Source organism: Trachypithecus francoisi, unplaced genomic scaffold, assembly GCF_009764315.1.
Source record: "Trachypithecus francoisi isolate TF-2019V2 unplaced genomic scaffold, Tfra_2.0 Lachesis_group11, whole genome shotgun sequence".
Classification (NCBI taxonomy): domain Eukaryota; kingdom Metazoa; phylum Chordata; class Mammalia; order Primates; family Cercopithecidae; genus Trachypithecus; species Trachypithecus francoisi.
The window spans coordinates 52,823,271-52,850,262 of NW_022681456.1; the positions used below are offsets into that span (position 1 = coordinate 52,823,271).

General features: G+C 39.1%; 1 protein-coding gene across 2 annotated transcripts in view; it reads left to right on the forward strand.

The window, feature by feature from the left end:
* The window catches only part of LIN7A (lin-7 homolog A, crumbs cell polarity complex component), a 151,650-nt gene that overhangs the window by 112,272 nt on the left and 12,386 nt on the right, over nucleotides 1–26,992 (forward strand). For both annotated transcript variants that reach the window (XM_033221158.1, XM_033221159.1), the window contains exon 5: nucleotides 21,039–21,257. In XM_033221158.1, coding sequence (XP_033077049.1) covers nucleotides 21,039–21,257 — 219 coding nt within the window. The remainder of the gene's footprint in view (nucleotides 1–21,038; nucleotides 21,258–26,992) is intronic.

The window sequence follows — 26,992 nt, forward strand, 5'->3', positions numbered from 1 at the left end:
GCATCTACACTGTACAATTTGAAGCAGTCAGGATTCTTCAATGAAAAAAAAAAAAAAGAGAGAGAGAGAAGTCCTTACCTTTGTGGAGTTCACATTCTAGTATGACAGATAAGCAATAAGCAAAATAAATACGGAAAGCCACATAGTGTTAGAAATGGCAAGCGCTAAGAAAATTAATCAGTACAGTGTAAGGAGGCTAGAGGATGCCATGGCAGGGAGAGTGTGGTGCCGGTCAGAGTAGACTCAGTTAGGGGGTGATATTCAAGGTGGAGATCAAAGGAGATAAGGGAGTGAGCCACACCTAGGGAATAACATTCAGGTCATGCTCCTGTGACCATCACAGGAAAGCATCAACATCAAATCTTTAAGGTTTGAAGGGCACTGACATTCCAGAGAAGCAACAAAAAGCCAGTGAAACTGGAGTGGATTGGAGTAGAGGGGAGGAGGAGATGAGTTCAGTGTTAGTAGTTCATTTTCCTTTTAAATTTTTAATTTTTTTCTAATTAAAAAAAATCAACTTTTTAAAAATATATCTTCTACTCAATTATATGTGCCATTGTGTTAAAATGGTAATTTTTAAATTCCCAGAAATTAAGTTTAAAAATAAAGCAAGCACCCCCAGGTGTAGTAACAACATTGGTAACAAAAGCAACTGAAAAGACTTCCTTCCAGGGCTTCTAAGCCAGGCATTTGCAGAGAACTCTAAGTGCATTGGGCCCTTAGTTCTCAGTAAATCCCTGTATGGCACAAACTCAATTTAAGTGGTGGAGTTTGGTGAATAATTTGCTAACTTACCTGAACCTTAGTTTTCTCATTGCTAAAAGATGATAATATAAGAAGTTACTTAGTTTTTCTATTTTAGTGTTTAAATGGCATAACACAGTTCCTGAACATGTAGTAAGTACTAAATAAATGTTAGTGCTTATAATCATTGCTAGTTTATGATCAAGGCAGCAAGCCATTGATTTAAGCAAGCAAGTGAACGGAGGCAGTGAGGAAGGTGAAAGGGCCATCTCAAGGAAGGGCCCAGACACAAGAGAAAATTGCATGTTCTCCTGTTTGGACCTTCATGGATTAGCAAATGAGGGTGAAAATATACACAGGGGCCAGATCATAAAGGGTGAAGTACACTAGGCTGAAGACTTTGGCCTGTATCTGCAATTTAAATATAAAATTATGAGTTTTTTATGAAGTATGGCAACATATTTAAGTTAAAAAAATTGATTAATGAACATTAAACATCAAAAAGCTTAAGTATTTAATCATTAATTCATTTGGCAAAATGTTATTGGGCCTAGCATTGCCTTACTCACTGGCAAAATAAAAAATAGATACAATATCTTCTATTTCACGTATAGGTATGGGAAAGAAATAAGGAGGGAAGCAGATCATCTTTGTGATATAGGTTATTTTCTAAATAATGATAAGTATGGGGCTCCATGGGATACCACAGAGGTAGCATCTTACCCAAACAGGGGTATGGAGAGGGGTTGAGCAGAGACAGTTCTCCCATAGGCAAGTAGGTATTAGGCAGGTGAACGGAGGCAGTGAGGAAGGTGAAAGAGTCATCACAAGGAAGGGCCCAGACACAAGAGAAAAATTGTGTATTCTCCTGTTTGGACCTTCATGGATTAGCAAATGAGGGTGAAAATATACGCAGGGGTCAGATCACAAAGGATGAGGTACACCAGGCTGAAAGACTTCGGCCTGTATCTGCAATACGGGGACATGTAATTATTTTAAGCACGAGAGTTATACGACAAAATTTGCATTTTGGAATGATTACTATGATTGCAATGTGAACAGTGGTTTAGAAGTGGCCAGATGCAACCAGATGTGGATGTAAGTTAATATTTAGTGAGAGAAACACAGATCTCATTATGATCTATCTAATTATGATCTATTATGTAGAGAATATTGATGATTCTTTGTTATGACACATTATTATTTGAGGAGCGGGGAGAAGATCGATAATTGTACCAAAGAAGAAAGACAAAGCCAACACATTTCATTTTCAGAAAAATTCCTAAGTCAACTGATTACTCTCTGTGGAATCTCACATCTATCAAGATTGAGATCACTGCAAGTTTCTTTGTTTTTAATCTCAGGAGCCATTAGATGAAAAGCAAAATTTTAAACATGAAGTATTTCATAATCCTTCCTCATGATTTTTCCATTGAACATTATTCCTTGAAAACATGGATTTATAGCCTATATATTGAACCATGAATGATCTGCCATGCCGTATTACTGATATGCTGATCCTGACAAATAAACAACTGAGAGGAAATATAGGAAAGGAAAACTTAGATTTCAGCAAATGAACAATGTCGGGAGAAAAACCATTCAGTCATGATTGTTCAAACAGAATCTCGTTGGCATTACATTGTGATTGAGGTTTTGAGGCTCCTGCAGACTATACTTCCACATCTGTAATTTTTGAGGTAATTTTGCTAAAATCCCTTCATTTCACCTGAATTACCCAGGCAATTAAAGAATTACAGTTGTAGGGATTTTTGCTTTTGTTTGGGGGGACTTATTTTGCCCAAATTACTTGAAAGCTCTGCCTGAAAGAACTATTTAAACAAAATTATCCTTCTTCCCACCTTCTTCAGTTTGTTCTAGAATGACCTTTCCTCCCATGTTTCTCATGGGATGATACTGGGTTATTGTATTTAAAAATATACAATAAATATGTAAATGCATTCTTAGCAAATTTTTAAATAATTCAGTATGGAAAGACTAAAGTCAGATTTTTTTAAAGAGTCCCCTTAACCGTTTTACTCAATCCGTTCCAGCCCCTTTCTCTCCCCACGTGTAGAAACACCACCATAGTGAGCATACATCTAAACGTTTCTCTTTGTATTCAAGCACACACATACATCACACACACACACACACACACCACATTTACTTATTTATTTATTTTTAAATACAAACGTATGAGACAATGCAGGGCTATGACTAAGAGGTCAGCCTCCAGACAATGATTTGTTACCCATTAATGGTGTGGCCATGGGAACTTACTTAATCTTTCTGTGTCTCAGTTTCCTCATTTATGAAATTGGGATGATGACATTATGTAACTTGCAGTGTTGTTATGAAAAGTCACTATTTTGCTACATTTAAAGCCCTTGAGACAGTACCTGATAGTAAATATTCAATTAATATAAGCTACTATTATTATTATAAGTGATTTTCTTAAATGCACTGTTATTTTTACATATACTTATTATCTGTGACTTGCTTCCTTGGTTAAAAATGTCTTGGAGATTTTGCCTCATCAGTACATAGACCTTTTTAAATCTCCTGTATAATAAATATTCTATATATGGTTCATTTAACCATTCCCCTGTTGATGGACATTTAGTTTGTTAACCAAATGGTTTTTTGTTTAATTTTGTTTTGCTATTTTGAGCACTGCTTGAATGAAAATCTTTATGTATATGAGTAACTATTTTTCTCAGGTAGATACTAATATGTGCAAGCCAGGATAGGAAGATATAGATATACTTTATTTTAATAGATATTGCCAAATTGACTTTCAAGAAGCCTATATCAATTTATACTTCTATGTTTTATGAGGATATAAATTTCACCAAATCCTTGGCGATACATTCTTTTTTTAAACACGTGAATGATTTTCATCTCATTTTAGATGTAATCTGCATCTCCCTAACTGATAGTAGACTTGAGCATCTTGTAGCTGAGACCTTTATGGGAAGAAGGTAGTCATACATAATTCTGGCAGGAATGAATTAGGTATAAGCAAGAACAAAAAAACACCCAGAGTGATTTGAATAGGAATGATGGAGACAGTGTTAGACATAAGGTTATAGAGGCCAGCTGGGAGTGAAAAGTGAAGGTCCTTGTAAGCCATCGTAAAGTATTTGCTATTAATTTTGAGCAAGGAAGTGACATAATAGAGAATAAGTACTGCTTGGGATGGGCTTTGAATGATGGGTGTGGGTTTATTCAAATAGAGTGGAGGAAGGACATTCTACACTGAGGGAATAAAACTGAGAGATTATGGAAACATGAAAACACATGCTGAAATCAAAAGCATAGTGTTGCTTCTATGTTGAAGATTAATATTAGGAAATAGCATTGGACCTACCTGCCTGTACATGGGAAGTGCTTTGCATGATACAAGATGTTTTCATTTTCATTGCTAGAAAATTGAAAAATATGTAAGGGGTAATGCATTTATTGGATACATTCTGAGCCAGGTTTAGTACTTGGCACTTTACACGGGCAGTCCATATAAACCTAAATAACTTCTATGAAGGAGATGTTTTGTTGGTTTGTTTGTTTGTCTCACTCTGTCACCCAGGGTGGAGTGCAGTGGCAGGATCTCAGCTCAATGCAAGCTTCGCCTCCCGGGTTCACACCATTCTTCTGCCTCGGCCTCCCGAGTAGCTGGGACTACAGGCACCCACCACCACGCCCAGCTAATTTTTTGTATTTTTAGTAGAGACAGAGTTTCACTGTGTTAGCCCAAACGGTCTTGATCTCCAGACCTTGTGATCTGCCCGCCTTGGCCTCTCAAAGTACTGAGATTACAGGTGTGAGCCACCGTGCCCGGCCCTGAAGGAGATGTTATTAATGCCATTTTGCATATATGGGAACTGAGGCTCAGGGAAATGAAATAACCTTCTTACAGCGGTAACCTTTGACCTAAGCTTTAAAGTCAGCCCTCTTCAGATTAGCTAAACAAACATTGGATGAGTTCTGTGCACTGTGCTAGGTATCAGGGATAAACCATCAATGTAGCAAGGTCCCTGCCCTCAAGGACAGTGTCAATCATAGCTGTGCTCTTTCTACTCATCAATAGATTTTAAGCAAGGGCATGCAAAAACCAGGCAACTCAGCCAGGGGTGGTGGCTCACACCTGTAATCCCAGCACTTTGGGAGACTGAGACAGGAGGATCACCTGAGGTCAGGCGTTCGAGACCAGCCAGACTAACATGGTGAAACCCCATCTCTACTAAAAATACAAAAATTAGCCAGGCATCATGGCACATGCCTAAAGTCCCAGCTACTTGGGAGGCTGAGGCAGGAGAATAGATTGAACTCAGGAGGGGGAGGCTGCAGTGAGCCAAGACCATGCCACCACACTCCAGCCTGAGCAACAGAGCAAGACTCCATTTAAAAAAAAAAGCAAAGCAACTCTGGCTGGAATAGGTAGAAGCATTTAGACAAGAGAGAAGCTGGAGGAAATCCAGGCAAGAAATCATAAGAAATAAGAGGGAGGAGAGGATGAGATGCAATTGTGGTAATTGACGCATTAATATCAACCAGTATTGGTGGTTAATTGGATGTAGGTTGAGGGAAGATGTCCCCAGGAGGGCCCAACTTGGGTGGCTGCATGACTAGTGATAGCAGGAACTAGAAAAGAGGGCTGAAAATAATCTTTGGAGGTTAGAGCCAGTTAGAGCATTTAAAATAAGCAAAAATCTTAGTATAAATCAATGGTGACAAAAGCAAAGAATATTCTGTGGGTGTACATTTAATTGGAAAAGACATTTATATGCACAGCTACAGAGATATTGGACAGTAAACCTGAAATAGGCTTTAAATTTTGACTTCTCCTGCAAGAAAGCATCTGCAATGTTGAATCTCTGCAATTAAATTAAATGTTATAGCTATTATTAATGTTTTATTATTCATGGTACACATCAACATAAATGTCCATGCCATTTTACACTTTATAGGAAACACATTTGACAGTGCCAGACTCAGACAACTTCTGCCCAGATTTGCTGTATTTCCCCCTGATGTTTTATATTAAATTGCCTGGACTTCTAGGATTATAAAACCGGCTAGATATTTGAAGTGTATCTTTTGAAGGGTTTGGTTGAATAATTTCAGCAATCTATTGTTGTCTTATGACACCACTTGAAAAACTGGGATATCTGTGAGCTCGCTAGAGTAAGATACTTACAGAAAAAAAAACTATTCTGATTGACTGGAATTCTAGGAGATGTCATTGCCCATAATACTTGCTGTCATCTTGGAAGAGGAGATAGGATGCTGTACTCCTTGCTTAGGGGAGTAAGATTTCTCAAAAACGTCCTATAGGCTAAGCCTTTTTCTAGGTTGCAGAATCTTTTATAGAACCCCCTAACTTAAGCCCTGTTTCCATCACTGTAACAGCCCACCTGTCATAAAAGTCAGGGAAAATGATTTGAAGGGTGGGCCTTGTTATTTATTCTGAGGGATCTCAGTCAGTATCCCAGTACATAACACTGCTTCATAAACATTTTAAAGTCCTCATCTGATTCTGGCTACTCTTTCTAAGCTAGTTTCACATTTAAAACCAGGCTGAATCATCCCTGGGATTCTGCGGTGGCAGAAGGAGATAATGCCCCATGGCACTAGGTCTGCCCTCAGGGTCTTGGCAGAATTGTAGAGTGGGCAAAAATGACTTAACTACACTCAAACCTAACTGTTTCAAATCTTTCTTATCACTCAGATCTCTCCTTCCTTTCCCCTTCTTCATGCTGGCAATGATGCATTCTCTGATAAAACCCCTTCCCTTCCTGGCTATTGATTTTTTTGAAAAAATTATTAAATAACATTTAGGGTTTATAGGTATACAATCATATTATCAGCAAATAGTGGCAGTTTGAGTTCCTCTTGACCGATTTGGATGCCCATTCTTTCTCGTTTGATTGCTCTGGTGAGGACTTCCAGTGCTATGTTGAACAGAAGTGGTGAAAGTGGGCATCCTTGTCTTGTTCCAGTTCTCAGAGGAAATGCTTTCTACTTGTCCCCATTCAGTATAATGTTGGCTGGTGGTTTGTTGTAGATGGCTTTTATTACCTTGAGGTATGTCTCTTCTATGCCAATTTTGCTGAGGGTTTTAATCATAAAGTGATGCTGGATTTTGTCAAAAGCTTTTTCTGCATCTATTGAGATGATCATGTGATTTTCATTTTTGATTCTGTTTCTGTGGTGTAGCATATTTATTGACTTATGTATCTTAAACCATCCCTGCATCCCTGATAAGAAACCCACTTGATCATGGTGGATTATCTTTTTGATATGTTGTTGGATTTGGTTAGCTAGTATTTTGTTAAGCATTTCTGCATCTATGTTCATCAAGGATATTGGTCTGTAGTTTTATTTTTTTGTTATGTGCTTTCCTGGTTTTGGTATTAAGGTGATACTGGCTTCGTAGAATGATTTAGAGAGGATTCCCTCTTTCTCTATCTTGTGGAACAGTGTTAGTAAGATTGGTACCAATTCTTCTTTGAATGTCTGATAGAATTCAGCTGTGAATCCATCTGGTCCTGGACTTTTTTTTGTTGGCAATGTTTTTTATTACCATTTCTGTCTCACTGCTTGTTATTGGTCTGTTCAGATATTCTATATCTTCCTGGTTTAATCTAGGAAAGTTGTACATTTCCAGGAGTTTATCATCTCCTCTAGGTTTTCTAGTCTGTGTGTGTAAGGGTGTTCATAGTAGCCTTTTGTATGTCTTTTGTATTTCTGTGGTATCAGTTGTAATATCTCCTGTTTCATTTCCAATTAAGCTTATTTGGATCTCCTCTCTTTTTGGTTAATCTCACTAATTGACTATCAATTTTATTTGTCTTTTCAAAGAACCAGATTCTTGTTTCATTTATCTTTTGTATTTTTTGTTTCATTTCATTTAGTTCTGCCCTGATCTTAGTTGTTTCTTTTCTTCTGCTGGGTTTGTGTTTGGATTGTCTTTGTTTCTCCAGTTCTGTGAGGTCTGACCTTAGATTGTCTATTTGTGCTCTTTCAGACTTTTTGATACAGGCATTTAATGCTATGAACTTTCTTCTCAGCATCACTTTTGCTGTATCCCAGAGGTTTTGATAGGTTGTGTCATTATTATTATTAAGTTCAAAGATTTGTAAATTTCCATCTTGATTTCATTGTTGACCCAACGATCATTCAGGAGCAGATTATTTAATTTCCATGTGTCACAGAATCCTTGCGGTGTCACTTTTCTGGCTGGAAACCTCTGTGTCCAGTGATGCCTTTGCCGAAATATTGCTCAGGCCTGCTGGGCTCATTCCACACATTCAGCCCGGCAGGTTGTGCTCAGCTTGTGCTACCCACTTGGATCCCATGCCTATCAGGGGCAAGCCAGGTGCAGAGTGGTGAGGAGTGTGTGAGCAAGTGAGCATGGAGTCCAGCCACTGCACAGAGCCAGGCATGTTGGCTGCAGCAGGGTGGGCAGCTCTAGGCGCAGCCACAGGGACCGGCTCCCTAGAAGGCTGTGGCTGGACCAGGTGTACCACAAACAGTGTCCATGCCTGGCACCAGGGACTGCAATGGTGCCTGGAAGCTTGGAGTAGCCAGGAACTGCAAAGCCCCAAAGAGGGTGTCACAACCCCAGCTCAGGGAGCTCTTAGGTCTGGGATCCCCAAAGGGTCATAGCTCTTCTCTCCTTCTCTCTTCTCTCCTTCTCATCACCCACAACGTTATGAGCAAGAGGCATATTTGAGCCCTGTTGTGTTACAGCTCTTTCAGCCCTGCCATTTGGCAGGTCCCAAGTTCTTGTCCTATCTCCAGGAATAATGAGGTATGTAGACAAGTGGAGAGTGAGCAAGGTGAAGAGGTACTTTATGAGCAACAGAACAGCTCAGAAGAGACCCACGGTGGGTAGCTCCTCTCTGCAGGCAGGTTGTCCCATCTTTTGCTCAGCTCTCAGCAGAGAAGAGACCCACAGTGGGTAGCTCCTCTCTGCAGATAGGTCAACCCATCATCTGTGTGAGTCTGACTGAGTCTGGGGTTTTTATGGGCTTCAGAGGGGAGTAAGTGCGTGCTGATTAGTCCATAGGCAGGCCAAGAGAAAGCACCGTAAGTTCTCACTCCAGTCTGCCAAACAGGCAGCCCAGCCCCTGGGCTTCAGGCTGTCCCTGGCTTGAAGATGGGGCTTCACCAGGAATCCACCCCTTTCCACCCAGGAGTCTGCCTGCCTCCTGCCACCATTAACCTGCCATCCTTGATGCCCATGATGCCCTGGCCCTTTGTGCTGAGAGACACCTGCAGTCCTGTGCTGAGCGACCCTTAGGCCCCCTCGACTTTCCTTCCTGATGTGGTTTGTCTGTTCCCCACCCAAATCTCATCTTGAATTGTAGCTCCCATAATGCCCATGTGTTGTGGGAGGGACCCAGTGGGAGATAATTAAATCATTGGGGCAGTTACCCCTTTTATTTTATTTTTATTTGTGTGTGTGTGTGTGTGTGTGATAGAGTTTCACTCTTTCGCCCAGGCTGGAGTGAAGTGGCACAATCTTGGCTCACTGCAACCTCCACCCCCTGGGTTCAAGCAATTTTCCTGCCTCAGCCTCCTGAGTAGCTGGGATTCCAGGTGCCTGCCACCACACTCAGCTAATTTTTGTATTTTTAGTAGAAACAGGGTTTCACCATGTTGGCCAGTCTGGTCTCAAACTCCTGACCTCAGGTGATCCACCCACCTCAGCCTCCCAAACTGCTAGGATTACAGGCATGAGCCACTGCACACAGCGCCCCCATATTGTTCTTGTGGTAGTGAATAGGTCTCACAAGATCTGATGGTTTTATAAGCGGTTTCCCATTTCACTTGGCTCTCATTCTCTCTTTGCCTGCTGCCATGTAGCTTTGCACTTCCTTGCTTTCTGCCATGATTGTGAGGCCTCCCCAGTCATGTGGAACTGTGAGCCAATTAAACCTCTTTCCTTTATAAACTACCCAGTCTCAAGTATCTCTTTATTGGCAGTGTGAAAGCGAACTAATACTTTGGGCTCATCAGTGCCCAAAGTCCACGGGGGGCTGAGGTGTCAGGGGGTTGGCTTGACAGTGCTCCGCTGAGTGCACACATCCCCAGCCTGATTGCAATAGTGCCTGCACTTGGTATCAACTTTGCTCTGAAATATGAGCAGGCACAGGGAGCTGGGAGAGGCCAGGCAACAGGAGCAGGAACTTCTGAGCCTGCAAGGGGAGAGTGGCTTCCTGGGTCCCTGAGAATGCAGAGATGCCTGGGTCTGCACCTGCAGCTGGGCAACTGCAACTGAGCACAAGAGGGTGGGGCTCTCTCCAATTTGGAAGGAGTGGGGCTTCCACATGTTGCTGACTCCCACTGGCTCCCTAAAGCCCACAGCCCTGCAGCATCTCCCCCACTATAGCTGGTGTTTTTGCAGTGTCCACTCCAGACTGGCTGCAGCTGCCATCACATGTATTTGCATTGCTGTCTTATTTTAAGAAATTGCCACAGCCACCCCAATCTTTAGCAACCACTACTGTGATCAGTCAGCAGTCATCCACATAAAGACAAAACCCTCTATCAGCAAAAAGATTATGATTTACTGAAGGCTCAGATGATCGTTAGCATTTTTAACAATAAAGTATTTTTAATTAAAAAATAAAATTTACTAGGCACTACTATGCCCTGTGCGCATGTGCAACATCTTATGTCTTGGGTGACTTATTATCTTGATTTGCCCAGGTCTGATGCATTTCCTGGGACTTTCAGTGCTAAAACTGGAACAGTCTCTATCTGAGAGGGGAGAAGTCATTTCCAGAGGTCACACTGTTAATAAGCAACTTGTCTAAGATTCAAATCCAGATCCTCCTGACCCCAATCCCTGGCCTTTCTACCCTGGCACTCTGGCTCTGCTAAGACTTTTGTGGTTTAAGAAGTCACAGTAAATTTTAGTGACTAAGATGTATTTACATTTTGTAAGTGGAGCTGTAGTGGGGTGAGTATGGGGTAGGTAGTTCTTTGTGGATATGCAGGGGAAGGTGATGATCACCACTTCCACAACCCCTCCCCTATCCTAATGCAGACCTGAAGGCAAATAATGAGAACTGGCAGTCACAACACTCTGCTTAGGAATATTTACATTTCTAAGCCTTTGCTCATTGTGGGTGTAGTGTCACAGAGTGTCAGGGGTTGGGAGAGCATGGGGGTGCACAGCCTGCATCTCAGAGACAAAACAGTGTGAATCACAGTTGGGAAGGGTTCTCTATTATCCCTGCTTCCTGGGTGAAACCCACCACTCAAGAATTAGCAGACTGATTTAAAGGTATCATTTTCGAGAAATATTTTCTCAGGCAGCTTTGTTCAGTGTTTCAGACCTCTAAAGCTCATGTTTGTACTCCTGAAGATGGGTATATGTGAGTGTGTGTGTGTGTGTGTGTGTGTTTAATCTTCATGCCAACAACCATCAGGACTTTTCCCCCCTTTTGGTGCAGACGTCAAGGATCGAGCATTACCACCAGGATGTAGTAGCTGCATTTATTTCCAATTTTAGTCTCCAGATCTGAAAGGTGGGCTGAGATCAACCGAATGGTAGGTTTGTGAATATCTGATTGCTAGAAGGCACTGATCTTTTTCTAAAGCTTTTTTGCTGGTTTTCAGTTTTCTGCCCCCAGGCTTACTGATAATGCTCTGCATTCTCCACTTTCATGATTCAAAAATTCTTCTACTTCTAACTGCTTTCACAGGAGAAGAATATGTATAATTATATACACTTTTTTTCCATTAACCTCCTTGCTCTTTTGTGGTGTTTAGTTATTTGATGATTTTCCCCTCTCAAGTTCCCTTACATTATGCATGCTCCTATCAGGTAAATCTCCTGCACGTTCCTTCTTTACCTAACAGAGCATGACATTGTTGAGGGACTGAGAGGAACAGTTTTCATGAATAACTAATGATCATTTGTAATTAGCATATCAATTGTATGAATGGAAATGATGCCACTAAATTACTTGAGGATGATTAACGGCAGTGGCTTCACCTAAGTAGTTTTAAACATTCTTCCAACCAGCCCCATACACTATTAATTTACTTGGTAAACTTTTGCTTCCCAAATAATATAAAGAAAACTTCTACCTACACCAAAGGCAAAATCATATTTTGTTGCTGTTGTTATCTGTGAACATCTGAAGCCCTAAGCAATACTATCACCAAGAAAATAGTTCAACAAAGAACTGACATTTGTTGGACGTTTTGTAAATTCCAGGCACTGTTTCAAGTGCTTAGTGTATGTTAAATGTAATGCTCATAATAATCCTATAAACTAAGTACACTATGATGCACAATTTACAGGCAAGGAAAGTGAAGCTTTGAAATATTAAGCAGCTTGTCTGTGTTCACAGAGCTGGTAAGGAAAGCTCAGATTCAAACCCAGGCAATACTGGTTCCTTAGCCTATGAGACTTTATATTTTATATTGATGTTATATTCATTGACTAAGTATTTATTGAGTTCATAATAAATGCTGGACATAGAGATAAATAAATTAGACTCATCCTCCTCTTGGACAGTCTAGTGGCAACAGAATGATGGTGAACTGATAAATTATAGTGCAGTTGTGATAGATATTAGCATAAAGCAAGAACAAAATACTATGGGAGGTCATTAGCACATTTTTCCAAGAGATAAATGTGATACTTTTAATACTTTTTCCACTTCTCTTAAACAATAAAGACTATATTTAGAACAGGAAAATTAACATATTTGAAACAAGGGAAAGATAAAACATCATAAAATTCTTTTCTGAATAATGTATACTATATTTTTTCCTTTACTGTACATACATATTTAGGATGGTTTAGTTTATAAATGAGGCACAGTAAGAGATTAACAACAACAATACTAGAACAATTATAACAATGTACTACAATCAAAGTTATGTGAATGTGATGTCTCATTCTCTCTCTCAAAATATCCCATTGTGCTGTACTCACCTATTTTTGGACATTGATTGACCATGGGTAACTGAAACTGTGCATAAGGAGGCATTACTGTATATCATGTAGCTAATTCAAAGATATTTCTTTCTTAATTAAATGCCCAATCAACATTGCTTTTATTTAATGATCAAGAATGCCAACTGTAGAGCTACATCAAGGCAAAATCATAAGATTTCCCTCATCTAACCAACACTTTTTTCTGTAGTAAGGTTGTAGAGAAACCCTTAAGATGACATTTACTATTTTGGTTAGTTCTATTTGGGTTCAGAGTAGTATGTCCAAACACAAATCTACATGTCAGAGACTGGATGGTTGGATCAGAGTTTTGTATTTATATATTCCTAGGTCATATTGCTACAGATCTTAATATGGCAAGGCTGGGAACAGCTTAGGTCTCTATATTTAAAAACTTCTTCAGTTGACTTCTATGTACATCAAAGGTTTAAGAGTGACTGGCCTAAACATCTCTATGAGTAAGGAAAACTGCCAATATGATACTTACTTTTTTTAATTATTTTATTTAAGATTAAGGTTTGGTAGGTAAGAGCCTAGACTCTAGAAACAGATAAGCTCATTGCAGGTTGATCTGTTCCACTTACTACCTGGTGACCTAGGACATATTTCTTAACCTTTTCACTACCTTTTTAACAGATATATTGCAAGGATTAGATAGAATGCACAGAAAACAGCCTTTTACTTAATAAATGGTCAATAAAAACTACAGTATACATATACACACATGCATGTTTACACACATTTATATGTATGAACACACACGCTTAAAATAAAATGACAGTAAAAGACCTTCATGGAACAAAAGTAAAACTATCATAAGAAAAATATAATCACTGTTATATTTGTGGGAAAGGAATAGGTCTTTGCTTGATTATGCTGGGCCTTTTCAAAGTTGAGAATCAGGCCGGGTGCAGTGGCTCATGCCTGTAATCCCAGCACTTTGGGAGTCCGAGGCGGGCAGATCAGGAGGTCAGGAAATCGAGACCATCCCGGTTAACACGGTGAAACCCCGTCTCTACTAAAAATACAAAAAAATTAGCCTGGCGTGGTGAGGGGCACCTGTCGTCCCAACTACTTGGGAGGCTGAGGCAGGAGAAATGGCTTGAACCCGGGAGGCGGAGCTTGAAGTGACCCGAGATTGCGCCACGGTACTCCAGCCTGGGCGACAGAGCAAGACTCTGTCTCAAAAGAAAAAAAAAAAAAAAACAAAGTTGAGAATCATAACCCCCCACTAATCCTAATAGTAGTGAGCCCTTCAAGTAGCCCCATGCCGCTCCTTCACTCCAGCTCACACCTTTGAGCTAGGAGTTGACAGATGTTTTCCTTGCCATTAGTTCCTATCCTTTGACATCACACAAAAATGACGCACACAAAAAAATCCAGTATTTCATTTCTGGATTAGTTAAGCTAGAAAATTAGCATAGGGTTGTTGAAAGAGCAGTCATCAAGAAAAATGAGTTCTAATCCAGACCTACAACTACAGACATATAAAATGGAGTAAGTTATAGCCAGTCTTGGGGTCTGTTTCCTTATGTATTAAGATATAAGGACATAAATGAGATTGTTTCTAAAGGTCTTTTTAGGTAAAATGTTCTGTGTTTCTGAGCTATCTAATTCACTAAGGTAAAATTACCTAATACCCTTGATGTCCTTTACTCCAGATGATGATAACATCATTTGGCCTTTAATCTAAAGGAATGACTGATGTTATTTAGGAGTCTATGCATAAACCTGGCTGTAAATATTCCTTGAATAACCACAAGGTCTAGCCAACTCTTGTTGTCCAATAAAGTATTTAAGTAACGTAACATCAGAAAACTGGATCAGGATGATGTCTATGTAATTCCCACAGAGAAAAACCTGCCTAAAAACTTGGCCAGTTGATGACTGACGGTACACAGATAGCATGATTGCTTCCCTGGGCAGGCATTGCTTCCATCTGAGATCTAGCCAGGGTCAAAATTTAACCCTCTATGGAAGTGGGAGAGAGAGAGCACATGTCATGAGCAAATTCATGTATGTAGTGCAATTCAAATTCTCCCATATAAGGGATGATCCTTAATCAACCAGGAAATTGAGCATACCAGAAATAAGCTGCCATTTTGATATCTCACAGTGTATACGAATAGAAAAACTGTTGAATGATCAGAATGCAGCCATGTTTAAAACTTGGTTGAGTCTGGGCGCAGTGGCTCATTCCTGTAAACCCAGTGCTTTGCGAGGCTGAGGCAGGCGGATTACTTGAGCCCAGGAGTTCGAGATCAGCCTAGTCATTGTGGCAAACCCTGTCTTTACTAAAAATACAAAAAGTAGCTGCGCATGGTGGTGGGCACCTGCAGTCCCAGCTACTCGAAAGGCTGAGGCACAAGAATTGCTTGAACCTGGGAGATGGAGGTTGCAGTAAGTCAAGATCGTGCCATTGCACTCCAGTCTGGGTGACAGAGCAAGACGTCATCTCAAAACAAAACAAAGAAAATAAAACCTTGGTTCATTTACCAGACATTGATTTGCTAAACTTCAATCAAATTAGCTAACTTGAAAGCTGCCTAGAGCTTACTGCTGTATGAGATTGCTGATGAAACATGTATGCCTTTGGTTATTTACTGAGCTACTTTTTCCCCAGCTTCCTAAATGAAAATATATTTCTTTGTATATCAATATTATAGCAAATCCAGTTCGTATGGTTTTTCTATCAGTTTAGTATTTTATTAGTTTGTATATATCGTAATACAACTATTTGAGGCTCTCTCTCTCTCTCTCTATATATATATATAGATAGATAGATGAGAAGGAGCCTTCAAATAGCTGTATATGATAATATACAACTATTATATATAACAAATGTATATAATTGTGTGTGTATGTGTGTGTGTATATATATACTTTTTTTTTTTTTTTTTTTGAGACAGAGTCTCACTCTGTGTTGCCCAGGCTACAGTGCAGTGACACAAACACGGCTTCCTGCAGCCTCGACTTCCTGGGTTCAAGCCACTCTCTTGGTTCAGCATCCCAAGTAATTGGGACCACAGGCACATGTCACTCTCCCCAGCTATTAAAAAAAAAAAAATTTTTTTTTTAGAGATGGGGTTTTGCCATGTTGCTCAGGTTGGTCTTGAACTCCTGGGCTCAGACAATCCTCCTGCCTCAACCTCCCAAGTGGCTGGGATTACAGGCATGAGCCACTGTGCCTGACCTCATATTATTTTGTATGTTTATTGTTAAAAGACTTATCAGCTGAAGATAGAAGCATTTTCAGGATGGGAATGTTCAGTCTTCATAGTGCATTTTAATTCATTTCATGTATGCTCATGGCCAGCCTAGGCAAAATTGTAGGGTAGGTAACGTTTCTTTTTAGGGGTTTTTCTGTTTTAGGCTATACTCCTCTTTGGTCAAAATATTTCCTGGGAACCTACTATACCCTCAAGCTGTTCTCATCACTCCTCACCTTCTTAATAAAATCCAATTTTACCAGATGTCCATTGCAAGACCTTGTTAAATTAATTTATGCTAACGCAATAGGTACAACAAAACTCTTAAAGCAAGGGAATAAAACTTAAAAATATAGAATTTCAGGTTTTAAATGGAGGAGGGGGTTTCACTTTAAAATAAGAAGTTTTTTTTTTGTTTTTTTTTTGAGACAGAGTCTCCCTCTGTCGCCCAGGCTGGAGTGCAGTGGCACGACCTCAGCTCACTGCAAGCTCCGCCTCCAGGGTTCACGCCATTCTCCTGCCTCAGCCTCCCGAGTAGCTGGAACTACAGGCGCCCGCCACCTCGCCCGGCTAGTTTTTTTGTACTTTTTAGTAGAGATGGGGTTTCACCTTGTCTGCCAGGATGGTCTCGATCTCCTGACCTCGTGATCCGCCCGTCTCGGCCTCCCAAAGTGCTGGGATTACAGGCTTGAGCCACCGCGCCCAGCCTAAAATAAGAAGTAATTTTAGAGCTCCTAAAGTCATATAAGAACCACCTTCTCAGCCTATGCAGAAAGCTGGTGCTACAAGTTTTCAGTGATTGCTCAAACTTACACTGGTTGTTATAAAAGATACCTCCGAATCAGGAGTGCTTGTATATACAGCTTCGATAAAAACAGCTTAACTCTTTATAAATAATCTATCACATTTCAAAATATGCCTTAAATATTTAGCTAGAAATGATGCATACTTTCATTAAGAGTGAGACATACACTAAATCAAAAGCAAGAATAGATGCTAAACCTTCAGGGCTCAAGGAATACTGTGAAGGGCTTGCACATCAACATTTATACACTAGCTGAGTAGATCTTTTGACTTCTTTTTATTCATGCAACAAGACTTCTGTAACAAACAAGATGGTTTGATTTCTTGTTTTTACCTTAAAAAGGAAAGAAGGAAGAAGAGAAAATTGCCTTACTCTTCTTACAAAGTTATACCGAGGGACTGAAAGCACTCCAGAGATAAATAATTAGTTAAGGAGACAAGCATATGCATTCAAAAGTATTTACAAAGTAGGCAAAGCTAGTGGAGGAAAAAAGGCCACAAAAATAATCCTTAAGACAAGAATTAAGATATCCTTCTGAAAACAACTAAAAAGCAAAGTTGAGGAGTGTTTGAAATAAAAATTTTTCAAGCATGCTTATATTTCTTAATGTCTTTCTAAAACTCACTTCTTAGCTGCTTAATGATATAATTTGTGGGATGTTAGTAAAGCGTATCAATAGTACAAGTAAGGAACTGTGACACTGCCCAGATCTCTCACAGTGACTCTGTCCTGGTGGGAAAGACAGTAGAGCCAAACCAAGAGACCTGTTGACTCTGCTGAGCCTTAAAGAGAATCTGAGTCCTTGTCTAAACTGAAGATAAAGCATGAAGGCAAAATTTCTGGAATTGACAACTGTGGGGCCCGCTTTTGATACATTGTTAACTGTGTGGGAGAGGGCAGAGCAGGGACTGGAAGAGGATAACCTTGATGGTTTCGCAGGGCCTGGTATGTGGTGCACCAGCCAGCCATGTTTCTCTCAACTCTTCACCACCACAGTGAGAGCCTAATGGCCCACACACATTAGTACCACTGCTCTCCTGTGGCAACTGAATTGCAGACACAGTGCCAAAACAGAGATAATGGGCCTCTAAAGGTCTGGCCTAGAATCTCAACCCTATTAAATAAAAGCAAATAGAACAGAAGCCACAAAGAAGTCTACAGACTGATGATCTGGCCTAGAAAATGGGTGAACCATTATTATTAAAACATAAAAACATGTAAGTTTTAATATTAAAAAAGAAATTAGAGAAGAGTAGATAGACGACCAAATCACCAAGTTTTCCTTTCAAAGGAAAATTCTATGCATTTACAAATCATCGTGGGACCGGTTATAAAGAAATTACAAACATACGGAAAATAGTGTTTATATTGCACGATGCTGTCAAAGTTTCCCTTTCTTTCATGTTTTCTCAAGAAATGTAGTAGACTATAATTCATAGAATAAATGCTTAATAAACATATTAGTTGAGTGACTAAGCCAATGATCAAATGATCCCTTAAGTCTCCCAATCTGCATTAGAAATTACGAATCTGAAGGTATAACTCAAGGGTGCTTAAGATTTCACTTCCTTTATTTTTCCGTAACTCAATTTAGTGTCCATTTTGAGTTTCCCTTCTGCTTGGATTGTGAAAATGTAATGTCAAGCAATTGAGGGTGGCCCTCTCTGCCTCTTCAGTGTGACTCTTAGGTGTTCTGACACTCTTTAAGCTTATCTCAGTCTCCATCCATCACACTGCACTGTGATTTTTTTTTCTCTGTACTTTACCCAAGAAGCAAGGCAAAAAGGCCTTGGCAGTTCAATCCTGTAAATTAAGGGTTCTGTCATTTGCCCTGGTGATCAGCTCAGAGGCACAGGAGCCAGGGTCTCCTTATTTAGGGTCCTATAAAGTCTAATTATGACTTTCTTCTTTTTGCTTCTCCATCATCCCAACCTGGAGACTCTTCAGAAGACTGGGAAAAAAGCAGCTTTGTGTTTACTTAGAGGAATCATAGTTTCTCCAAGTATTGTCTATGCCATGATGTTCAAAAGACTGTTTTGAAATTCAAAAGCCAAGAATTGATTTTTTGTTTTCTATCATATCTATCTTATAAGTATGTGTGCATATTTGATTATATCCTGAATAGATTTTTCTGAATATAAAATTATTCACTTATAATAAGGGGTTATTCAATGCATAACAATAGTGCCCTCCAGAAAAATTTCACCAGTTTTATGTTATTAGCAGTCTGAGTCCAATTTTCCTACATCCTTGTCTGTGCACCAAATTTAAAAATACATATTTATTATTTTTAAGTTAAAAATGAAATATTGGCCAGGCGCAGTGACTCACGCCTGTAATCCCAGCACTTTGGGAGGCCGAGGCAGGCGGATCACAAGGTCAGGAGATTGAGACCATCCTGACTAACACTGTGAAACCCCGTCTCTACTAAAAATGGATAAAATTAGATGCACATGGTGGCAGGCACCTGTAGTTCCAGCTATTTGGGAGGTTGAGGCAGGAGAATGGCGTGAAACCAGGAGGTGGAGCTTGCAGTGAGCCGAGATCGTGCCACTGCACTCCAGCCTGGGTGACAGAGCGAGACTCCATCCCAAAAAAAAAAAAAAAAAAAAGAAATATTTTATGTTGGTCTATACTTCTTTGATTACTAGGGAGTCTGAACATCTTTTCTGAGGTCTATCGGCCATTTTTATTTTTTATTTTTTGTCCATGCATATCACTGCTCATTCTGCTTAGATCTTTATTGATTTGTTAGAAGAATGAAGGGCAGGCTGGGCACCGTGGCTCATGCCTGTCTCCCAGCAGCTTGAGAGGCTGAGGGAGGTGGATCACTTGAGGTCAGGAGTTCAAGACCAGCCTGGCCAACATGGTGAAACTCCATCTCTACTAAAAATGTAAAATTAGCCAGGCGTGGTGTTGCACACCTTTAATCCCAGCTACTCGGGAGGCTGAGGCAGGAGAATCGCTTGAACCCAGGAGGTGGAGGTGGCCGTGAGCCCAGATTGGGCCATTGCACTCCAGCCTGGCCAACAAGAGTGAAACTCTGTCTCAAAAAAATAAAAAAAACGGGCAAATAAACCAGAAAAAAATCCCTTTTGGACTAAGTATATGACAGTCATATACTGAAAGTGTTTTTCTGGTTTATTTGCCCTTTTTTTTTTTACAGTGTTTGAGACATAGAAACTTACACTGTGTACATCTGATTTTGTGGTTATGTTTCCCTGGGCATCTTAAATTAAGAATTCCCTTTCTATTGAAAAATGATTAATGTTTACCTTTCTTTTATTTTAGTTATTTTATGTTTTTATTTCACATTTAAATTCTAATTAATCTGTTATATTTAGCATAGTGTATGAAATTGGGTCTCTCTTTTTTTTTTTTTTTTGAGATGGCTGTAAACCTTACAATCTTACATAGGCTATCAATTTTCTTTTTTTTTTTTTGAGATGGAGTCTCGCTCTGTCACCCAGGCTGGAGCGCAACGGCTCTATCTCGGCTCACTGCATGCTCCGCCTCCTGGGTTCACGCCATTTTCCTGCCTCAGCCTCCTGAGTAGCTGGGACTACAGGCTCCCACCACCACGCCAGGCTAATTTTTTGTATTTTTAGTAGAGACGGGGTTTCACTGTGTTAGCCAGGATGGCCTCCATCTCTTGACCTTGTGATCCACCCACCTTGGCCTCCCAAAGTGCTGGGATTACAGGCGTGAGCCACCACGCCTGGCTGGGTCTCCATTATTTTGTATTATTTAATTTAGTTAATAGCCCTTTTCTCCTTTGGTCTAAAGTCCACATTTATAATAAATAATACTTTCCATGTGATGACTCTCCTTCTGGACTCTGTGCTGTGTTCTGCTATCTCTTTTATACACACAGTAAGATACCACTTTAATCATTGTAGATTCTTAATAAATGTTAATACCTGATAGAGAAATTTCCTCTTTGTTACTATGTTTTAATTTTTTTCAAAATTTTGTTGACTAGTGCATTTACTCTTCCAGATGCAATTTGGAAATTTCATTCCTAATGTTAGCATTATAACTTAGGTCTTCATTGCTTTTCACCCGCATAACCTGAATCCCCACGCAGTCCATTCTGTGACCCCGTGCAGCCTAACCTGCTTATAGTTTAATCACAATGTAATACATAATAATGATGATGGTAAGATAACTCATTTGCCATACTTTCTTAAAAATTTAAATTTTGGGTTCTTAATATGATACTAATTTCAGATTTGTCTCTCAGGGAAAAGAACATTGAACCTCCTCCCTTTAAGAAGTGTCATTGTCTTTTCAGAGTGTGGAAGGAGAACACCATGAGAAAGCTGTGGAATTACTCAAGGCTGCTAAAGACAGCGTCAAGCTGGTGGTGCGATACACCCCAAAAGTTCTGGAAGAAATGGAGGCTCGCTTTGAAAAGCTACGAACAGCCAGGCGTCGGCAGCAGCAGCAATTGCTAATTCAGCAGCAACAACAGCAGCAGCAGCAACAAACACAACAAAATCACATGTCATAGGTGAGAAGTGACTTATTTGATACAAGGAGTGTGTGTTTGTGTGTGTGTGTATATATATATATATATATATATATAAAATGTTCTAAAATATATTTTCTTAGCTGAAACAAAACCATTTGATTTAAATAATCCAAACAAAATCAATCAAACAAAAGACAGTGATCTAAAAATATATAAACAAGATAGTTTATGTGCCATTCAGCTATATGCTCCACAAATGCAAGATAATTTGGAAAATGATGTACTTTGAAAGGGGCAAGTATGGGCTGTAGGATGCTTTTAGACAAATTAAGAAAATTCAGCCTCGTGCAAACCCGGATCCTAAGGAGAAGAGTGTGAGGTGGATTCCAGGCCTCACTCACCCTGTTAGCCAGTTACCTCTACACAGTGTATTAACTGCACAACCTTATAATGCTGACCATGGAAAGATCTCCTTTAGAATACTGAGATACAATTTATTGGAAAAGTACCCCACTGAAAAGAATGAAGCTGAGACCTGCCACTGTCCATGCTCTAAGAGATTCTGAAATTCTCATGCTCCTTTAAAGTGTGTCTAATATACAAATGGCCAACAGCTATATGAAAAAATGCTCAACATCTCTAATCATCAGGGAAAAGCAAATTAAAACCACAATGAGATGTCACCTCATACCTTTTAAATTGGCTATTATCAAAACGATGAAAGATAGCAAGTGCTAGTGAGGATGTGGAGAAGAGGGAACCCTTGCACACTTTTGGTGGGAATATAAATTGCTACAGCCAATTTGACAGACAATACGGATTCTCTCAAAAAGTTCAAATAGAATACCCTATGATCCAACAATTCTGCTTCTGGGGAGATACTCAAAGGAATTGAAATCAATACGCCAAAGAGATGTTTGCACTCCCATGTTCAATACAACATTATTACAACAGCCAAGATATGAAAACAACTGAAGTGCTAGCAATGAATACGTTTCTTTAAATGTAATAAGTATGTGATAGATATCTGTACCTACCTACATACACACATACACACACACACACACGAATACCATTTAATATTTAGCCTTTAATTAGCAGGAAATGTCATTTTTGTCAGTGTGGATGGGCCTAGAGAACATCATGGTAAGTGAAATAAGCCAGGTATGGACAGACAAATACCACATGATCTCACCTATGTGTGGAATCTGAAAAACTTTAATTCATAGAAGTAGAGAGTTGAATGTGGTTTCCAGAGGCTGGGAGGTTGGGGGAGGAGGGTAGACAGAGAAAAGGGAAAAGGTCTTAGCCAAAGGGTACAAGTTTCAGTTAGGTAGAAGGGGAATAAGTTAAGATGATCTGTTATACAACTTCGTAACTATGGTTAATAATATTGTATTGCATATTTCAAAATAGCTAAGAGAATGGACTGTAAATATTCTCACCACAAAGAAACAATAAGTATTTGTGGTGACAACTTTGGTAGCCTGATTTGATCATTCCACACTGTATACATGTATTGAAACATCACATTATAATCCATAAATACATAAAATTATTACTTGTCAATTAAAAATAAAACTTTAAGAGTTTTGAAAAAGTTGTAAAGTAGAAATAAAATGTGTCTAAGATTCTCCTGCCTTTTTCTAAATTCCACTTTGTGAGAAAGAATACTAAATCAGGTTTTGCTATATATTATCAAGAAAATAGAAGAAAAAATGTTAAGAGACCCCATCTTTGAAGTCCCTACTATGCCCTATGCCCTTATCACGTTTTTTCCCTAATCCTCAGAAAAAATCCCTTCAAGGCAAGTATCAATAAAAAGTTTTTTAGATGAAAATATGAAGCTAAAATAGCTTCAGTGGATCTCCCATGACTACATTTACAAGAAACGTAGAATTCTTTTCCTTTTTACTCTACCAGGTTTTCATCTGCCAACATCAGATATTCTGGAGTTATATAAATTTTCCTTGCTATCCTTTAGAGAAGACAGTTCATATTGTTAGATACCTTTACACTATGATGTCTGTGAATGTGTATTTGAAGTGAGCTTCAAATATTCTTGGAAAAATGATTGTGGGTAATAGTGGTTTTAGGTCATTCAACATCAAATTACTATTTGCACAAAGAGAAACATTGGATATAACATGAGGCTTTCAGTTGTTGGTGACACTTGTGAAAAGAAGAAGCTACATGGAAAAGGGGGTAAAAGGTATGGGATTTGTCCTCCAACAATCCTGGGAATTCAACAATCTATCTTTCATAGGCTGCTATTTTTTATTATATATACCATGTTTTAGTATCTTTATCTAAAATTGCATTCTATCCTAAAAATACATTTATTGAACATTAAGTATTTATTTGGCACTGTTTAATGAACTGCAAAAATGGCGTGAATAATGCAAAGTTTTTGCCCTCATCCCTACATTCTGGTTGCAGGAGATAGTTAATAAACAAATAAATAAGTAAATAAAAATATTCTATTCGCACCAGTAGTTTGCAGAGTACAAAGCGGGGGTTAAATAGAGAATTGCTCGGTGGTAACTTGACTGTGTGATCAGGGAAGATCTCTCAAAGGAGGTAACATTTCAGATGAGACTAAATCACAGGAAGCCAGGAAAAAAGACTAAAAAGAGAAAGAAATAGCCAATGCAATAGCTCTGTGACAGGCATATTTGAGGAACAGAAAGAAAGCCTGAGTAGTTAGAGAATAGTGAGTCAGAAGAACAGTGGTGGTGGCTATGGGGTCAATGGGATAGCTGGGGACCAGGTCACAGAGAGCTTTGTGAGCCACTGAGGGAAGTTAGATTTTATTGCACTGGAAGCCACTAAAGGTTTTTAAGCACAGGAGTGACATGGTCTGATTTATTTAAAGATTACTCTGGCTGCTGTGTGAATAGATTATTGAAGACTGAGAATGGAAGCAGAGATCAATTAGGAGGCTAATGTATAGTAGTCCAGGCAGGAAATATGGTGACTTGGTCTAGGATGTTGTAGTTGAGACAGAGGTCTATAGACAGACAAGGACAAGTCATTTTGTCCACATTGTTCTCTGTTATCCATTCCAAATGTAAAGCCACTTTACATTTGTACTTTTAGAGCTCTTAAAGATCTCTTTTGTGGTAATGACAATGCATTATTCCTTAGTTCAACGTTTACACTCTTTTTACTAACTCATTTTTCTCTCATCCTTGATAATATAGACGTATACCAATTCTCCTAATTGATTTGCCACATTGGTCCATAGTAAAATTGTGCAAGTATTTTGAAACAAATATGTTCCCATTCAGACTTCTGAGGTCTTACTAAAGGCTTCCAATATTATGCTCATTCAATCATCTTTAAAAGTATACAACTTGGCCAGAATTATTTGCTGGGCCATATTACTCAATTCCATTTCTCCATTCCATCCATCTTCATTAAATTTCCTATGGTTTCACCACCACAGACTAGTTAGTATTTTTAGTAAAAAGCCTTTATTATGCAAACTGTGTTTTTTCTGGCATGAGATATAATAGAGTTCTGTTTAAGTGAACATGAAATTTATGTTTGTGCACTTGCAATACACACAAGCATGGTCCCTTGAGATAAAACTGTAGTGACCATTTCAGGTACAAATAAAATATAACCAAGTCATGTCATTCATGGATTTTTATGGTGACTTCAGTCAAAGAGACCTACATTAGCTCCTAATTACATTTTAATTAATTTGATTTCTAAGGACTAAATGGGATTTGTCATACTTGTTAATTCTTACTACGGTTGCTTCTGAAAAAAGTGTGAAGCTAATTTGAACTATTAGACTTTAAGCATCTCAGATTTTTTAAAAATTTAACCAGTCAAGCAAAAGCCAATTAAAATCAAAATACTTGTCTAATATTATCTTATTGTTTATCAAATGAAATACAATCTCTACTCTGAAATTAGAAATATTGTGTTTTTTTATCTGAGATGGTAAAACTTATAAAGCATCTAGCAATGATAAATAGTGAATACAAACGGAAAACAGATTTAATGCAAGTACTGTGCAGGGAATTTGTGTCTTATGCTTATTTTTAATTGTAAACTCTCTTAAAGTAAAAATCAATTGTCTTTTCCCCTACCTTCTGTATTTGACAATATTGAACGATATAGATTACATTTTCTAAAATGTAAAAAGTATTATTGCTGTACAATAATATGCTAGAAATGTAAACAGAGAATATGAATAAGGCTTTTATTAGTGCTATACCCACTTTTTTTGAGAAAGAGTTGCATTAGTTCATTTTCACACTGCTGATAAAGACATACTCGAAACCAGGAACAAAAAGAGGCCTAATTGGACTTACAGTTTCACATGGCTGGGGAGGCCTCAGAATCATGACTGGAGGGGAAACGCACTTTTTTTTTCTTTTAATGCGGATTCTCTCTCTGTCACCCAGGTTACAGTGCAGTGACGCGATCTCGGCTCACTGCAACCTCCGCCTCCTGGGTTCAAGTGATTCTCCCACCTCATCCTCCCAAGTAGCTGGGATTACAGGTGCCTGCCACCACAGCTGGCTAATTTTTGTATTTTTAGTAGAGACGGAGTTTCACCATATTGGTCAGGCTGGTGTTGAACTCCTGACCTCAAGTGATCCACCCACCTCGGCCTCCCAAAGTGCTGGGATTACAGACATGAGCCACCATGCCCAGCCCAAAAGGCACGTCTTACATGGTCACGGCAAGAGAAAAATGAGGAAGAAACACAAGGAGAAACCCCTGATAAACCCATCAGATCTCGTGAGACTTATTCACTATCACAAGAACAGCACGGAAAAGACCAGCCACCATGATTCAGTCACTTCCCACTGTGTCCCTTCCACAACGTGGGAATTCTGGGAGATACAATTCAAGTTGAGATTTGGGTATGGCCACAGTCAAACCATATCAGAGTGTTATATTTACTCAGCTTTAAGCACCTCAGGTTTTTATTGTGACTCCATGTATATCATATTTCACCCAGATTCCCAAAAAATAAAAGTAAGAAGAAAGAGGAATATCTGTGGAGAGATCAACATTCTGAGGACGTCAAGACCAAAATCTTGTCCCTGACCTCCATGACTGGATCTAGGGTGGAGAATTCATTCCAGTCAAAACCAGCCTGTATCTTATTAAATTTACAAAGTTGCTAGCATTTGCCAGTAGCCTCCCCAAATCTCTTTTTCCCCTACTCTGAAGACCCCCCATTTTCCTTATTTTTCCTACCTTTAAAAGCTTCTCTACCTTCTTCTAGCATTACCACATACATGATCCCGATGATCTAATCCAGGGAATTACTACCAAAACTATCGGCCCAGTCACTGAGAAAACCAAGTTCCAGGGGATGACTCCAATAAAATTGAATGCAAGGAACCCAGAGTTTCCAAGCAGAACACTGGACAGAAATAATCATAAAGCTGACTAACACCTATTAAACAATTAGTATGTGCCAAGAACTCTTTTAAGTGCTTCATATATATTAAATTACTTAATCTTTTCAATAGCCTTATGAAGAGTAAGTACTATGTTTAATCTTGTTTTAAAGTAGCAAACTAATTAGTACAACCACTATGGAGAACAGTTTGGAGGTTCTTACTGCAAATATCTGCACTCCCATGTTTGCTGCAGCTCTGTTCACATTAGCCAAGATTTAGAAGCAACCTAAGTGTCCATCAACAGATGAATGGATAAAGAAAATGTGGTATTTATACACAATGGAGCACTATTCAGCCATAAAAGAGAATGAGATTTATGCCAGGCACGGTGGCTCACAC